This window comes from Styela clava, chromosome 9, assembly GCF_964204865.1.
Source record: "Styela clava chromosome 9, kaStyClav1.hap1.2, whole genome shotgun sequence".
Classification (NCBI taxonomy): domain Eukaryota; kingdom Metazoa; phylum Chordata; class Ascidiacea; order Stolidobranchia; family Styelidae; genus Styela; species Styela clava.
The window spans coordinates 11,129,212-11,147,605 of NC_135258.1; the positions used below are offsets into that span (position 1 = coordinate 11,129,212).

At 35.0% G+C, this 18,394-nt stretch overlaps 1 protein-coding gene across 1 annotated transcript; it reads right to left on the reverse strand.

The window, feature by feature from the left end:
- Positions 1 to 118: 118 nt before the first annotated feature.
- LOC120338940 (A disintegrin and metalloproteinase with thrombospondin motifs 3-like) lies at positions 119 to 16,260 on the reverse strand. Its single transcript, XM_078115882.1, has 24 exons — positions 15,724 to 16,260; positions 15,313 to 15,343; positions 14,268 to 14,650; positions 13,650 to 13,785; positions 13,338 to 13,418; positions 12,749 to 12,906; positions 11,544 to 11,627; positions 9,968 to 10,127; positions 9,685 to 9,790; positions 9,468 to 9,611; positions 9,082 to 9,214; positions 8,848 to 8,961; positions 8,314 to 8,459; positions 7,070 to 7,239; positions 6,757 to 6,890; positions 6,273 to 6,402; positions 5,934 to 6,017; positions 5,515 to 5,687; positions 4,620 to 4,759; positions 4,217 to 4,339; positions 3,659 to 3,872; positions 3,096 to 3,231; positions 2,765 to 2,896; positions 119 to 2,347 (listed from the first exon to the last, which is right to left on the reverse strand). The coding sequence occupies exons 1-24, from the start codon at positions 15,772 to 15,774 to the stop codon at positions 2,295 to 2,297; spliced, it is 3,216 nt and encodes a 1,071-aa protein (XP_077972008.1). The 5' UTR covers positions 15,775 to 16,260; the 3' UTR covers positions 119 to 2,294.
- Positions 16,261 to 18,394: the final 2,134 nt, after the last annotated feature.

Genomic DNA, 18,394 nt, shown 5'->3' on the forward strand with positions numbered 1-18,394 from the left:
AGTTATGAGCATCACGGTACACAGGAAATGTTGCTGCGTTGACGCAAATGTGTATTTTCGTACCGCTTGTTGGTGGTGTCGTATCGTACACTGAGGAATCGTTGTTCACTTGGAATGCCGTTTCCGGTGTCCAATAAGCTCTCCAGAGCTCGTGGTCGCTGGATTGTAATTGTCGGAAATGTGAAGATTGTGAAAGTTTGTGCCAAGCTCCTCCGCTTTTAGGGCCCATAAAGTGGTCCCGCAGATTGCTATTCATCCGCACAACTGCGACGTACTAAATTTCATAAGCGAAAGTGTCGCTTGTGCGTGAAACAACGAAACCGTCAACGTAATACTTTAACCTACCATTCTCGCGTGATTAAACGATCGACGCCCAATTAACCCCCACCAACAACTTGCCAAACGCACTTAATAAAGAAGTTTTACCTATCCGTGTACCTTCATAATAACAACCTAGTATTTTTTCCTTCTAGTTATATTCAAGCACAGAACACTGTTTACGGAAAAAAGCTTGAGCACTGGAAACGCCATAATATGCAAATAGTATGAAAAAACGGTCTCTATTGTCCAAGTTGCTAGGTTCTATTATTGCGAACCGATGGTGCTAAGGTGTTGTATCGCCATTGTATCTAATAGTCCTATTAAGGTTTCGGCAAGGGCTCGTCTATTCTAGACGTCTTTCGACAAAATTATTTTTTTACAGCCAAAGCTTCTACTCTATCTATATATACGTGCTACCATAAATTTTGACTTGCCGCAAAACTAGCAAATTTCTTGGCTGGGTGCCTGCCTACCTTCCACGTGTATCCAATATACGTGGAATAGTAATCCAGTAAATGTACGGTACGTCAGTTCAAAAAATAACTTATTGGTACGCACTTCGCATAATGTAGGGGTAATTTAAAATCTTAACTGCTAATTACGATAACTTGGGTTTGCTGCTTGCTGTAGTTTACTGGTACCGGTACCACAAGCAAACGTGTCATAAGAATAAGTCCGATACAGTGCGCAGCTGCGTAAGATCACCACGAGGTCTACTATTTGACTACTGTAGGCTTGTCTCTCATTAATACGCTACGGCACTTTGGTTGGTCAGTAACTTGGTGCCGGTCCACCATCGTCGTAAGCCCCGTGTTTCATTTTAATGCTGATCTGATTTGTGGTCCCAGTTTATTCTGTTCTTCACCTTATGTCTCTCATCGAACTACATCTGCAAAAAATATCACGTAAAGCGTACGTACAGTTGCCAGCGAAAGTATCTCATTTTCGTGCCGTATCATTTTTTTATGGTAACGCAATTGAAGAGGCACGATACACCAGTGCCACCTGATGGCTTGCGTTCCAGATTTTAATGTCCAGAATATGTAAGCTAATAAAAATCGTTCCGTTATTGGTTACAGCCAGTAAACTGATTCTTATGAGATGAAATGAATTATCTTAAATTTTAGACACATTACTAAGAAACTGGTAGTCAAAACGACGGAAACTAGTACATATTCACCATACTTGACGTCTGAGTTGAAAGGGTGTCTGAGCAGCTGCTGAAAACTTATTGTGGCGACACTGATATGCTATTGCTGATTGGCTCGGAACATAGTCGATGCGATAAAGAGCAAGTACAGTATAGTGGTAGAATTCACAATTGATAAATGCGCTTGTGGTATTATATATATATTGTTTGCATGTCACCAAATTTATAATTCGTTGCTATTAATAAGTCTATTATTGAGTCTTGAAGTAGCGTAAATTGTATTTTGGCAACGCTCTTCTGCCTGGCAACTCACTGTACGCGATATTGGTTATTGCAAGATAATCTGGTTCCTAAAATTTTACCCCTGAGAAAGGTCTGCACTGTGGTTCAGAATTCAGTCGACTATTGGTACTGGTACTATTGGTACAAATTTAGAGGGGGAAGAACCTATTGTTTGTTTTGATAGGCTCAAACTATTGGACACGTCAGTGTACATAACGATCGTTTCAATATTAGGTTGTTGTTCCTGTTCGTATTATTCTTCTCTTTCGTCATGATGAAATCGCTTTTCCCTTCGAATACTGGACCAATTGCTTTGAAATTTTCAGTGGTTAAAGAATGATATTTTTGCCAGATGGCTATTACTTTTACTTATTTCAAAAATTTCTGTGGACTTTAAGAGATTCGTTTTTTTATGTGTCAGAATAAAAAATAGCGACACCTTGTGACGTGTCAATATATTTGAGCACAGCTCTCTTGTCTTAAATAGCTTTAACCGCAGTATTAGAGTCGTTAGATAATATTGTAATTTGAAATATTGTATTTATCTCGGAGATCGAGAATTATTATTCTTTGTAGCTCTGTGCACCCGAGTACCTGCAAATATAAATAAAAATAATTGGTGAAAATATGACAATTATTTATCCAATTCACATCTTTGTTCTTATCGATGAAATCTTATAAACGTTCAGATTGGAAAGGCCACGTCGAATCACAAGGAATGTAGAAAATAGTACAAAAAATGTAACAAAAAAGGCATCATGTTAACTTAGTACGAAGTGAACTACAACAACATGGCGTTATAATATGGGAATAGCGTCATAAAATTATTCAAAGGAAGATCCATTGACCACGGATTCATTTACTATTCCTTTCCGTAAATACGACCCCATGCATTCAATCATAATCAAAACAAAACTGATGAAAAATTAAAAATGTGAAACATATTATTCCCTGATTTTTTTTTCAGACCCATAAAAATAGTGAACTATAGCAGAAAAATCATCATCATACCTTGGCTATGTCTGGCGTATCTGGATCTACAGGAATGACAACACAGTTGATAAAATCCAGCTACTGAACAATATTTTGCCATTGAATCAATGTTGCAGATAGAGTTAGATTCATCTCTTTCGCAGATTTTCTCTAAATAAATTGGATTTAATAAACTAATAAAATCTTTGACCTGTATTAAATATGAAACTTATAAAAATGAAAATACCAACTTTCTTTCCCGTCTGTATAGTGCAAATATAAATATCTAACTCTTGAATAACCAAATGAAATTGCCAAATTTGAATAGTTAATCATGCTGAATAATGTGGCTTATTATCGCATATCTCACCAGAACATCCTGGTCGGTGACAATCTTCAACGTCCATCGGTTTTGTTCCCAAGCATTGGACATCCGAAACGATTTTACCTGTCGATACACATGCTACTCGGCGTTTACGAATTCCACTACCACAAGAAACTGAACACTGAATTATCAAAATGATACATATTTTACTGATAATATAGTCAACGACAAAAGCATTATAAAGCCTATATATTTTGACTGTTGGTTGATATAATGATGTGAGTATAAAGTTTAGCTCCAACTTATGCAAATATCTGCAGGCACCAACGCACCATGAGGTAAAAAAAAATGACGGTAAAAAAAATGATCTGAGAATATGTAGTTTTAAAAGTTTACAGCAACAATTCTCAAAAGAGAAAGCCCCCAAAAGAAACTTAATAATGAAAAATTGATCACAGATATATCAAAAGCACTAACAGTCTAAAATAGGTATCAAAACGCCGACCACTAGAAACATTTAGTAACTGGAAAAATACTTAAAAAAATATAAATTTTGGTCTTAGTTGATACTAATCCACACCCACTACAAGAGACTAATTGTAATTTACCAAAGACCAGTTCCCAGTTCTCCACTCTGATGGACATGTTGTTCTTGGACATGCTTTATTTGATGATGGTTTTGCCGAAATATTCCTGCATGCTAAGTCCTCTGTTTTTCCCCATGATTCATGACTGTCTTGTCTTTCACAATAAACTTTTCGAGTCTTTCTGCCAACTTGACCACACGATATTGAACAAGTGCTCCAATGCCCAACATGCCATCTAAGAGAGAATAAATTATATTTTTATATACATTCTGTAATGTTATCTTGAAAAAAATTGCTACTGAACTTAAAACTTCAGTCTTCGGGGAAGCTAATAAAACGCGACATAGTGTATCGTATAAGTGAATGAGTACGGTCAAAAATCCAGCCATAAGTAAATCTATGTCTAAGGCATATACTTGTATTTATTGAAGTAACGTTATCGACGTGATTCACGACTATTGGTCTACAAAAACAACTGGTTCTTCCTATTATTTTATAAAGGATTTAGTCTTCTAATATCACTAGCTTATAGTTTAATCAAACCTCAAAATAATAGTAGTAGAATGCCGGTAACATTACCTGGCTCGTGACTCGCATTCCTTGGAGCATCGTTCACGTATTCGTCTTGGTGGTACAGTAATGCAATAGGTTTTTCGCACCCACTTCTTTGTGCACTTGTTCCTGCAGCCAAACCTGGCTAACCTGAGAAAGTGAGGTACTTTTGAAAATACAGACAGAATAAATTAAGCAGCTGTTGATAATGGAGATAATTCAAGTCGCTGGAAGACTTTTAAAAATATAATAGGTACGGGTGATATGGGGGCGAATATATCACATATTTGTAGCAAAGTCGGCGCTCAGCTACACAATTGAATGCCTTGTCTTACCGCCACCGAAACGTGATAATGACCCCGGTAATTTTCAAATCTTGTGTACGACCTTTGGTGAAATAGTTGATTAGCCCTGCTATATAACAACAAACCTCGTTCCTTCTCCGCAGGTAACGGAGCATGGATACCATCTTCGTATTTCATACTGATATAATCCGTTCTCTACAGCGCTTGAATGCAGTACATAACTGTAATGAACTCTTACTCGCTTCCCACGATTTCGTGAAACAAGCTGTATATGTGGAACACAGTAATGCAATAATATGAAATATTATTAACGGGTATCTTCGAAAATAAAATAGAAAAATTATGAACATTCCATGAATTCTAAGTCGCCGTATTACGCGCCTCAAGAAATCTTTTTACATTGAAATTTCTGGTTTCAGGTGCCAGTAGCTGTTATACCGTGTTTCCTCGAAGATAAGTCTTATCTGAGTTTTAAAAATGATTTTATTATAAGCCTTACCCTTAAAATTAGACCTAGTCTATAGCGCGATTTTTTTCTTGACTTAGTCGATAGCAAAAAATCTCTCTCCCACTTTTTAAATGATTAATAATCTACGCTTAGCAGTTTTTCAAACAAAAACGTGTTATTTATGAGTAAATGAATGTCGGTTTTCATATTTTGTATATATATTTAAAAATCTCGTAATTCTCTTCTTTGTAATTTTGTTTTTGGTAAATGAAAATAAGACATTCCCCAAAAAGAAGCCCTAGTGTTATTTTTCGAAAGAAAATTGAAATAAGAACCTGTCTTATTTTCGGGGAAACATGGTACTTTTGTAAATAAGTTTTGATTTTCATATTTATCTCGGAGGGGAGAAAAGCCGACGAGACGTCTCAATTATATAGCTGTAACCCACCAGAGGTTACTAGACTGCGACGATGAGGAGTCCAACAATCCACTCGCATATAATCATCATGCACGGGATTCAGATCTGAGCAAATGTATTACGGAAAAGCAACACATTCTTTGCTGTGTCTTACCATAATAGCATAATCGGATTGGAGGGGTCCTGCTGACTGTAACATTTCCTTATCTCGATTTCTTGTGTATGTCCATTTAGTACCAGCATCGATTATTTGTCTTTGAACATCTCCTTCACTTATAGAACCTTTTTGGTTCAACACATACCTTCCAGTTCGTCGATTTTTCAAAGCTGCAATGCAAAAAACGGTACGGAATACTTGATGAATATTTAATCAGTACTTGTACTGCATAAATCTTATTCACGCAAAGGACATCATTTACATAGTCCTGCGGGATATTCAATACTGGCTCGACTAGATTTTTAACATGATGACAGAATTTTATGCCGATAAACTAGGGAACCAACTAGAAGTTTAATTTGTCTATTTATTGGAGTTTATTTGAAAAAAAAACACTAAACAGAAAATAATCATACCTATGATATCGGTTGGATCAGGCATTGCTTCTTTTATCTGAACTCGTCTTGCTTTCCTTGGTATTGCAAACATTTTCATGTAACCTAATTGAAGTATATATTCATTTTTATAATTAAGACATTTTTAATGCCAAAAATATGTTACAAACTATTGTTTGAGACGGGAATATGAATTTTGTTTTAGAAACGCTGTGATTTGGAATCGGGATAATTTATGGAAAAATAATCATTTCTGCTGAATTTTTTTGTGCAAACTAAATTGACTCTATAAATGAGCTATTTCTTGAATGAATTCACGTAATTTGTTAGAAATGTTGTATAATTACTGCAATACTCAACTATTATGAGGTTTTCTGATCAATTTTCTGTAAGTTGAGTTTATTCGTCTGCACTGACTCCCATCACCGTCGCATACTCCACATTCATCATCGCGCTTGTCTGATCCAATAATACCGTCGCACCCAACTTTCTACGAATACATTGCTATAACGATCAACAACCTTACTGATTGACCCAATACTTTGCAATAAAATATCGACAATTTTACTGCGATTGTTTCGAGAAAGGTGCGATTGTTTGACAGTGCTACTCAGAACGAGAAACACTCAGCGATCACTTGTGAAGGTAAAATTATTTTGAGGTAAACTTATTATTAAGTACAACGCAATTTTTATTATCATCACTTTGAACTGAGTTCCGAAAGATGAAACACTCAACAAAAACGGAATTCTCCCAAAATCTAAGACAATCAAAATTTGTAAAACGCTTTCAATATGGAACAAAAAATATAAAAGTATTAAAAATATCTGGTTAGCTTTCTTACCATACATTCTGCGTTAATACAAATACTATATGGATCATCATAGCTGCATCTCGTGCCATCAGCGACAGGAGACCCCATTGATAATATTGTGTTTGTTTCTTTCGATGTACAAAACAATTCGCATTTCAAATCAGCTACAAAAAAAATAATACATATCCATGATACGTTTTTAGCCATTGAAAAAAATTCTCATTTTACTCCCAAAATGAAATAATTAAATTGCTATCTTTGAATGAAATCGAATTTTAAAGTATTTGGGGATTTTTTTCGGGATTATGGGAAATATTAAAGCAGTTCAACCCCAATATCCCACCTATTTCACTTTCATACGGTAACCAAGTATGTCTACGATTTGCATATTCCTTTTTCTGATGGTATATACATTGTTCTGCTCTGTAATCGTACGATCCAACGCATGATTGTTTGTTACAAAGCCCATATTCGATGGACAATCCGGGACACGTTTTGCCCCCGTATGCTGGCCTGTAAAATATAACGTGCCTCGAGTTAATTTTTCCTTTTTATCCGATTCTAAATGTAAAACATTAGGTAAAACTGTGCGTTGCCATCACGGAGCCGTTTTTATGAGGAAATCTTCATCCGAGCATGATATGGTTAAAATACATTATCGTATTACATCGTTTAACACCGGTTGTGCTTTATATATTCTAAACATAGATATACCTGGTGGCAATCATGGATCAGGGTTAACCATGGGCAATTATCTTTACCGCAAGCACTTCACGCAAGTTCTAATAAATTAGGCAGCCTATATCAGAACGCATCTTTTCTAGTACATTTAATGAAAGACTTATTTCAAAGGTTGTTGAGTGACCGCATAAATTACACAACGCAAATATCAAACACCACTAAATTTGTATTACCGCACAAAAAACGTAAACAAAGAATGGTAAATGTATCTATAAGTCTTTGAACTCTGAAAACTACATCCGATGGCCTTTACCATACGTAAAAACAAATAAGCTAAATCTATTAAGCATTCACATTTTATCTACGTACATGGAAAGATGCCACCCGTGTGTTATTATCTCAAGAAAAATCAAATACTATGTAAAATACATCCTGTTTTGATGATTTTTTCGAGTTAAGTAAAATAAATAAAATTGATGAACAGAGATATGGAGACCACATGACGTGATTGTATCAACAAATATGTAACAAAAACTTTCGCTTAGTTTTACGTTCCAGCTAAATTGATAGAGTGAATGAATACATAATACAGAGTGAATCAAAAAACGCAGAACCCATGTCATTTGAAACATATTCTAGAATCCAGAGGGAATTGACGTTTGTGTAAAGAATCCTGAATTACCTCCTAAACTTCTGGATTAAAAGGAATTTATGGTGTCTGTTTTTTACAGGAAATCACCGATACTTACTTGTTAAATTAGTTCATTGGAAATAAATATCATGAAAGCAGGGACTAGAAATATCTAAAATTGTATGTTCAATCGCCAATACATGCGTTTCTTATCTAAAAGTTGCATGAAAATCAATTGGAATCTTAAATACGGGGGTGGCGAATATGGATCTTACCGAGGTCTGTTGCATTGACGCGTTCGCATCATGACCCCCGTCCCGCACGATCTCGAACATATTCCATAACTTGACCAAACTCCCCAAGCCCCGTCTACCGGACCTTGTCGCTGATTTCTCCAGACGCAATGACTTTTGAAGCACCACTGACAGACAATAAATATAAATCTGATTAGGACTTCAATGCAAGAAAAGGGAAGAATTCTCGATTTGCCAAACCAGAAAACATAATACAAATATGTGTATACAATACAGAGATTTAAAGTTTTTGGTAAATATTTGGGACCGTCTAAATTTGCCAAAATTGACAACATTAATCATTAGAATAATTAGGAAGTGGAGAGTTTAAAGATAAATTTTGATTCACTTTATGTACAAATATCTTATCTGTATAATATTTCAGAAGTTTGTTTAAAATTCTCATATTTGTGATCGATTTATTACATACTAAATCATAATAGGTAGTAACAGAGCCTTGCCATTTACACCCGTATTCCAATTCAAAATTACCATTTACATTTATACATATATTACCATATTCTCCGCACATTCCGTTCCATCTACAGGCGGCCCATTTTTAGTTTTGCAAAATTTGGGATTATCGTCATGACTGCACCATAGAGTTCTACAGACATCCAGGTTTTGAAACTGATGAATATAAAATAGTTGGAAATTTACCCGATATTGTCATATGTAAAACTAGAATAATTTCACAATTGAAGGAATAAGGGAATTTGCCGAATCTCACTAAAAGATGATCATACTCACAGCCATGCATTGCTTATATCCAGGACCAAAATCGAATCTACATTGATCATCCAACGAATAATAAACTCCAGGATATTCTGGAGTGACTCCCCAGTCAGGTGTGTGAGGATTATTCAACAAGCAGTCAAACTTTCTGTCAAATGTAGTAGTGAAATTAGTCGTGAAAACCTACACACGATTTGTAGCCAGTGGGACCAAGTATGCGTAAAGCAAGAACAATAAAAAAGCATTTCTCATATTATATGTTAAAGCACAGCCGAGAGCTGAATCTAACTATCCCCGAAGAATATACTTCCCTTACTACCCTCACAAATTTTCTTGACTCAGAACGCTGTGTTGACTTTTTAGAATCTAATTACTATATGTTACTTATGTTATTTTCATACCGAATATGTCCCTTCAACTCATATTGGCTACATCTTGACCAGTGATAACGATGAAATGCAGCTTGAACAAGTGGAGCCATAATTGATCCCATACTCGTCTCGTCTCCACATTTATTACCTTCGCCATCATGCTCCATGCCTAAACTGTGTTCATTAAATGTAAGTTGAATTGGTATGAACCGTAACCAACGACACCACTAAAAATACTCATACTCACACATGTCCTGTCTCATGAGCAACGACGAACGAGGATGAAAAACCATCTTCATGATTGAGTGTGCAACTCCTGAGTGGATGACACATCCCAGTAACATGAGCGTAACCTTCGAATTGAAACTATGTAATGTACATTTTGCTATGATATATATATAAAAGTAATATAACTGATAATAACAAATAAATATGCGAAAAAAAAGATCTTTTGAAAGTGCCGAGGTACACTGGTATACTTCATAATTCAGTGCAGTAATCTGCGATTGAACAAAGTAAATACACCGTACCTTCCATTCCTGTCGGCCCAAATTTTTGTCTTGTTAAAAATATAGCGTGGTCGTAAGTGCTTCCTGAATCTTCATGGCCAGCATTATACATGTCATGTGCCCACTTACAAACGTTTTTAAGACTTACTGAAGGATCATCGTGTGCAATTAGATTTCTCGACTGTCAAGTATGAAAAGCAAAAGTTATCATCTACATTTTTGAGCCAATACAAAAATTGATTTTTGAATTGGTAAGGCGGTGGTTCTCAACCGAGGGCCGGTGGCCCCCCGAGGGGGCCACCAAGCAGTTCAAGGGGGGCCACGACACAAGGCTAAAAATTGATTGTGAAGCGACTTCATTTGCATACTTTCCATTTAAAAGAAAATTCCCCGTTCACCTCAGTTTTATTTCCTGAATAGATTGTTTCCAGTCACGAGGTGTATTCACTTTCTTGTATGTGTGAATTGTTTGATCATAATGGAATTTTGAATCTACTAGTCAGAATAGCTCGTTGGTGGGCCGTCTAACCTGCAGACGGGCAGTTTCGCTAGTCTGCGACATAACCGTCGATATCATATAACTGCATAAGCCTATATGTAAATTCCCAATGCCCATAATACGAAAATGAACCACAGTTACGTTGGCTTCATTGGTGACATGGCTGCTTATGTTTGCCAACAAGTTTGCTTGAAATCGAGCAAAGAAGACTTTTCGAGTTTATGGTTATTTCTTTGCGATTCTTACCTACTACTTAGTAAGAAAGCTTCTTCATTGCTAGTTCAATTTGCCACAACCTATCTGTGCCAATCTATTTTTTTTCTGATCTTTTTACCAACAAAGCAAAATCTAGTAACCGTCCGGATGTTGACAGTCACAATTGCCTGGCTATATGAAAGACGGTGTCTAATATAATGAACCTAGTTAGACAGAACCGAGCGCAAGATTCCCATTTATTATTTACTAATAAGCTTTGACTTTTTTGCCTGTAGTTTGTTTTTGCATTCTATAAAAGGTCGTAAATACATAATACAATCTAACACGTCATTTTTTTCAGAATGGTGAACAGGGGGGCCACGAGTGCAAAAAGCCTCCGGAAGGGGGCCACGAGCCATAAAAGGTTGAGAACCACTGTGGTAAGGTTTTTATGAAAAGGCTCAAGATAAAATACTACGTCGACCAATGTTAGACTAATGAAGAATTTTCCAGAAATTTCATTTCGTGATAAACAAATAAAACCTGAATTCAAGTTTTACAAAGATTTAGCAGTAATATTATTGATAATTTCAAAAAACTTTTTTCAATTTTTCTGCGTGTCAAATGCAAGCGAATTCACAGGATGAACAACTACTGAGCTCGAGCAATAAATTCGATTCATTGGCTGATCATGAAAAATACTTGTGAATTTATGGAATTGTTAGACTGTTAGAAAATCTGGAAGAACAATAAATTCGATTCATTGGCTGATCATGAAAAATACTTGTGAATTTATGGAATTGTTAGACTGTTAGCAAATCTGGAAGAATTTGAAAAACGTGTGTATATAAAAGCAATGCAAAATAAAAAAATATTAATATAAGTGATTAACATGTTACTGACATCTTTCTTGTTCAACAATGATATCCGAACAATAATGATATTGATTTGATGTCCGATTGTGTCGTCATGATATATCTCATTAACCTGAACAATTGATAACAAATTTATAGCCTTAAATGCTCTTATTGCTCCTGGTAGTTACACAGGCCACAGGCAATCGGCAGAGATATAAGTAATACTAACGTTGCAAATCGTTAATCTATATCAAAATCTTATTTGTATCGGAATGTTTCGATCAATGGTGCTGATAGTGAAATCTTCATCGCCATTGTTAATGTTCAGGGACAATTTTTCATATAGTAGGTCGAGGTCGGCGTAAAATCTCATTTTACCCCATTCAATTTTCTCCCTACAAACGTTTAAAATATGTCCAAGGTCATGCCAAGAAATCACAAAGTAAATACCTCTAGAATCTAGAAGTTTGTATAAATAAGATGTAAAAACTGCAGTTGAGAAAGTCTAAAAAATTTGTTGTTTTTCCTAAAGCTGTTTAAGCTCTTTGGAAAATTGCCCTGTAGTATCTTTTAGGGGGAAAGACGGACACACTGGTTAACATGCAGGAAAATGCTCTGTTTAAACAAAATGTTAAAAGCCCTGATCCTAAGGCATCTAGGCGTTGACCGAAATCTTATCAGACACCATCAAGTTTTTTTTTTGATGTATGTCCGTCTTGCCCACAAAATGTTCAACTTACCCCGATATTTTTCAGCTGAAAATTGCGCGTAAATTCTGATTCGTTGCTATGGAAACGATGTGCAAATGTGGTAAGATAGCTGGAGGGTGGGTGCATAAATCACACGTAGAACAAATGCAGCTGCAGCATTTTGTAAAGAGTTATTCAAAATAATTTATTAGTGGGTCCGACTTCCCTGACCTACTCATATCAATATTTTTAAAAACGAATATTGTAATTTTTAACCGGGCAGCTTTCGATAATTCAGTATATATTGCTAGACGCAGTAATTCTTACAAAGAGTACTAAAAAGTTTTGACTCGTCTTTTATTTTAGATTCGAATAAAATTTTATTTTTTATCATTCTTATGAACAATTTATAAGCTTTAGTGGAGACGAATTTACTCATATCAGCAATGTTGTTATCGCGTAATATCAAAATTGAATAGAGCCATATCAGTATCTGTTTTCTTCTTCCTGATCGGAACCGCCATAACATTATATCTCAAGCTGATAGAGAGAATTTACTTACTATATTCATAAGTGTTATCAGATAATCTTGAACTCTGTCATTGCCATGAAATTCGATGACGGTGTCGTCAGCTGTCAGCAGTACTTCTATGTTGTAAATTTTTTTTTTCTTTTTGACCTGACGCTTGGATCTTTTAGTTGTGTTATCGAAGATGTTTTCTTATAATAGAAAATATTTTGATCTACCCAAGTTCAGCAAATACATTTTGAGCAAGATGTTTAATTGCCATGCAGTGTTTATCAAGGCAATTGCCCAGGAAGGAAGGGCCACGAGGTAAAATTTGTGGATGATTACTTATTAGATATGCTGAAGAAATGAAAAATATAAAATTGTCAACCACCACTATACATCAGCAATGAAAATAGTGGTTTTATGAGATTCTCTGAACAAAGCTACAAATAATTATTCAGATACACAGAAACGATTTACTATATATACGTGTATCAGATTGCAATATGGACTCAAATCTTCCAAGTTTGGTTAACCCTCAGGGCGATGGGCACTGGATGGTGACTAGACTGGCATGCAATCCCGAAACCTTACAATTGCGCCATTGTCCTATCACATTTAATGAAATTTATTTCCTCACCGTCATCGAGCATTTCATATGATGGAAATTTCATATTCTCCACAGCTGGCCACAACGTTTGTTGTCTGTTTCCATTTTTACCTGGTGAAACACATAATAAATTTATATTTTTTAAATTCGTATTCGTTCGTCAATACATATATTATATTCAGATCAAAACGGGAAGTATACGCAAATAATCACAATTAGACTGCTTTCAAATTAAAATCGCAAAGTTCATAAATTTTTTGTAATATATTCTATAACACCAGTCTTAAACCGAGACATCGAGTGTGCCACCACATGCAGATAATACATGGAAAATCCACCAACCTTCCGGTTTATAAAGAAGATCACGTTTCTCATAAACAATATGTCTTTGAGGTTTGATATCAATTTCATTCTCGTCCTGACTTTGTTCTATTGGTTCGATAAAATATTCACCTTTGTCAGTTTTGATATATCCAGCCTATGAATATTTCAATAAATATAAATATAGTCAAAATCTATATATTGACACAAGCATATTCATGTAATTTTGATCATTGAAGTAGTATATGTTAATAGCCTAGGACTGTGAAACCCATGTGTCCAGCGTCAAATTCGAGATTTCTATGTTATCATACATCTCCACCAGACCCGCGATGAGTATCGAGATATTTATTGTACAAAATATAAACAAACAAATAGGCTTTTTCAAAAGCTATTTGTTAAAACGTAATAGTAACGTAATGAATAACAAATCTTTCTGAATTTCATACATTTTTTCTGTCCACCTGATAAATAAACCAATGAAACACCCATGAAAAACAGTAACCAGAAGTTCATAGCGCATTATCATATAGAAGCACTACACCACAGGTAAAACTTCGATTTCCGTTTCGAACCAGGGACAGAAAAAACTTGGAAACACACACAAATAAAAGATTATATTAATAAGTAAGTTCTCACCAATCCATCAAAACTCGTCATTGCTACTTTGCTTTTGTCAAAATATTTAACATAGCCAGCATATATTCCATGTCTTATCAAGTCTTCCTCAATGCTTGTATTCGTTAAATGTCTGACAATTTTGGCATTTGGGCCAATAAGTTGATCTTTCTGCTTCAGAACAATATGGTACGACTCTCCGAAAGCCGTGATATTATAATATATATCATTGTCTTTATTACCGGAACATGGTCCATAAGATGTTGTGTTGCAGGGCTCGTGTGCTGCGGATCGTCTCTTACGAATACTTGAAGTTTTCAAATCGTAAGATAAAAATTTCCCATCTGAGTCAACTTGAACCGGACTTGTAATGACATATGTTGAAAACAATTCAGATAGTTCCTCTGCCAATATAAGTTGATATTACTTTTAAAATCCTAAGACCTATACGCGATTTAAGAGTCTTGCTGCACACTATAAACAAAATAAATTTCTGTAACGTTTCTCCAACCTCCCAGTTTGATAAATGTTTGTCTGGGGAAGACTGACTTTGGTCAGACACAACGTTACAGAAATATATTTGTATAGTAAGCAGCAAGACTTAGGATAGTTATCTTTACTCTTGCTACAACATCCTTGCAATATGTGCATACGGATCTACCGGCACAAAATCCTAGAAGAAGGATAAGTAGTTAGTCTAGTAGAAACCCAATCGATAGCACAAGTTTACTTTTCATAAATGTACAGCAAGACGGACTAATTTTACTCAAATGTAATACATTTGAATATTTCGAATTTCGTGGCGCTCACAAGCGGCAACTTGGCAATGACGACAGCGTCCAATGGACCAACATTGAGAATTATGGTCAGATTATATCTTACAAAAACGCTGAATTCAACAAATATTAGAATTTAATAAGAATGTGTACATTGAGTAAAGTGTATTTGAAAATAATTATTTGAAACTTACTAGTGACATGTGATATAATAAAGACAATTTTAAGATCGGCGTGTATACAATACACACAAAATTCCTAAATCTATGTGGAAATAACTCAAATCTCACCTTCTGTCTTATGATGAAGAGAACAATAAATCTGAAAGTGCATATTATGGTAAATACAAGAGCATATAATGTCCAATGCAAAGAGTTTCGGCACTTTTTTCTTATGAAATCCAAGGCATATCCTTTTTACGAAAGTTAGACATTGATTTCAGAGATCAATGAATAATCAAAAAATGTTGTAAGATATTCTATATGCAAATTTACATTTCTCTCATTCCCATGCGCTAGATTTTTCCAAACTAAATGCTTTAAGAAAAATTTATAAAAACTCAAACTCGCTTCAGAATATTGAAATTATGGTTGCAAGTCAACATACTATTTCTTCGATTTTCTTTTAGTGCAATATTAGCCCATATCTCAATGCGTGTGATCTTATTTGTCAAAACGTCGACAATAAAAAAATTTACTCACCCTTGAAAAGGCAAAGGAGGCCAACAACATCAGAGCAAATCCAAACTTCATCTTGCCAAAGAAAATATGTAATAAATAAAACTAGAAATATTATTATTTGGCACGAAATGCCATTATTCTCGAACTTACATTCTTATTTAATTATCGACTGAAAAATGTCTCAGTAATTACCAAAAGTGGAAAAAATGATGAAATAGGAAATAATGGACATATTCCGAAGGGAGTAAGGGAAATCGATTTTTTTTTGCTCTGAGCAAACGTTATTTTCTGATTTAGCCAATTTCTATAACCTCGAAAGTAACTCGGATAAAGAAGCACAAAGGACGAAACACGGTCAAATCGTCTCTCTTTAATTAAGGTTAGGCTGAATATGAAAAGAGGATCCGTATATGATATCCCAAAGGCTAAACTCCCCTTATAACAATTGATCGTTTCACTATAATATATGCAATTAGACACTCGTAACTCTACCTCTTGGGAAACAAAAATTAAATATCCCACTATCCGCTCTAAGAATAAGCCGGCAATATTCCTCAATTCAATGTGATGCACTCAGTAAAATTGAAAGAAAATTAATAGAATAATTTAATTCAAACAATTATGATGTCACACATTTCTAACTGTTGCTTTGGCGTAAATTCTTATTAACCTTTTAAAACAATTAATCCCTCTGTAAAATATTATTATCGTGTCAAATTTATCTTCTTGTCAAAATATTTCCTCATCCAGATGTCAGCAATATTATTCGTTGAATAGTACTTTTTGAGCGTTTTACATAGCATTAACCTTGTTTCTCAAATATTAATCATCTTTTAAATCTCATCACAAAAGTATCGTTGTTCTGTTGACGACTGTTGTGCCACAAATACTAAAATCGCTGCAAATATTGCCTCGGGTATCACGAAAAGTTGGATGTTTTGACAAAACATCAGTTTATCAACATTTATATTATGAGATTATCATATTTAAAACATTAATGATTCAATCCAAGAAGTGTGATATAAAACAAATAAAATGTTTGAATGTTTGTTTGTTTGAAAATTAGGATATCGAAAATTGTCCGATTTAATACGCTATTGAGGGTTTACGGTGTAATAGGGCCATTGATACATGTTTGACGCAAAAAATCATTATTTGAAATTGTTGCAGTAGTTTGAAATGAACTCAAAAACTTCCCAGATTGAACAAAGTATTGAATTTTTATTTTTAAACCGATTTAAAATCAATTTGACTATACGCTGCAATCTTGTGTGTTTCCGTAATAAACCAATTTTCGTAGGATTTTTTGTAACAATGATGCATTCTTCGCATCGATGGCATCTCAGTATCTCCAGGTCTGTATAAAGAAAGACTGTATAGTTGGTATAAATCAAATCGGCCATTTGATATTCTGTTGTTTTAATTGTTTCGCTTGTAATCTGGGATCTGAACCTCTAGTATCCATTATCTCTGTAAAATGAATCATGTAATGATAGAATGAAGGTTTGGCCTATTCTTTTATTCTTTTTCGATCGGTAACAAAAAATTGTGGACAAGTAAGTCGTAAGTATCCCTTGCAAAAATAATACTAAAAAGTATGGTAAAGTGAGTGCAATCAGTAAAAAATGATAATCAGAATGTGTCACGCCTGTAGGATTGGACTTATGAGAGTACTCTACTCGTGATAATATATATATGAGCAGGTGAATATATCATGCATGGAAGTGCGCCTAAAATGAACCCTTTTGAGCGTGCAACCTGGGTTGGAAAATCTCAAGTTTACTTCTAGTCTAGTAAATACATGGATTTAATCAATATTTCTCTTAGTTTATCCTCAGTTCATGACCTATCACAAATGTCTAATAATTTCTAACCAATGTACAAATTCATAAACGTGTAGTCGCGATTGAAAAAGATGGATCATCGATCCATTCAAAACTGGAATATATATTTAAATAAACAAGATATCAATGCTCAATTATATAGATACGAGGGCGAAAACGAAGTAACATCAACTATTTTACAGTACCGGTAGTCTGACTACGAAATCGCTGAAATGCGCTTAGAGAACCACGGCACGGTGGGCAATATTTAATATCGATGATGTCATCGCACACAAAAAACGAATCCCATAGAGCCCACAGAAATTTTCGGAAATAATAAAAGTAATGCCTTTCTAGCGAATAAGACAATCCTTAACCACTGAAAATTTCAGAGCAATTAGTAGTTAATGAGTAAAGTTTTTCTTCTTCCTGAAGTATGCGCACCAAGATGGCGCACAACCTGAACCCGGTGGTGTACACTGTACAGGGTTAGGGTTCAGGTTGTGCGACATCTTGATGCGCATACTTCAGGAGTACCGCTTTTTTATAACGATGAGAGAGGGAAAATACCAACAACATATCACCAAACGAAGTATCAAGCCCTAGCTATTTCCAATTGTATTCTAGCAACATTTACTACAGTATCAACATGGCCATTTCAGAGTAATTGCTATGAAAAGTCAAAATGAAAAGTGCATTGCTAGCGTTGTATCATTTTCACTGAAAATCAATCAAAGACTTGAAATTGAAAGACTGAAGTGCAGTAGCCTACCTTTCAGTACACTATGAAATATGAAGCACGATTGCATCTCGCTGTTTCAGAATTAAAAGTCAAGGCCAATGCCACAAGTTTAGCGTTAAATTGGTGT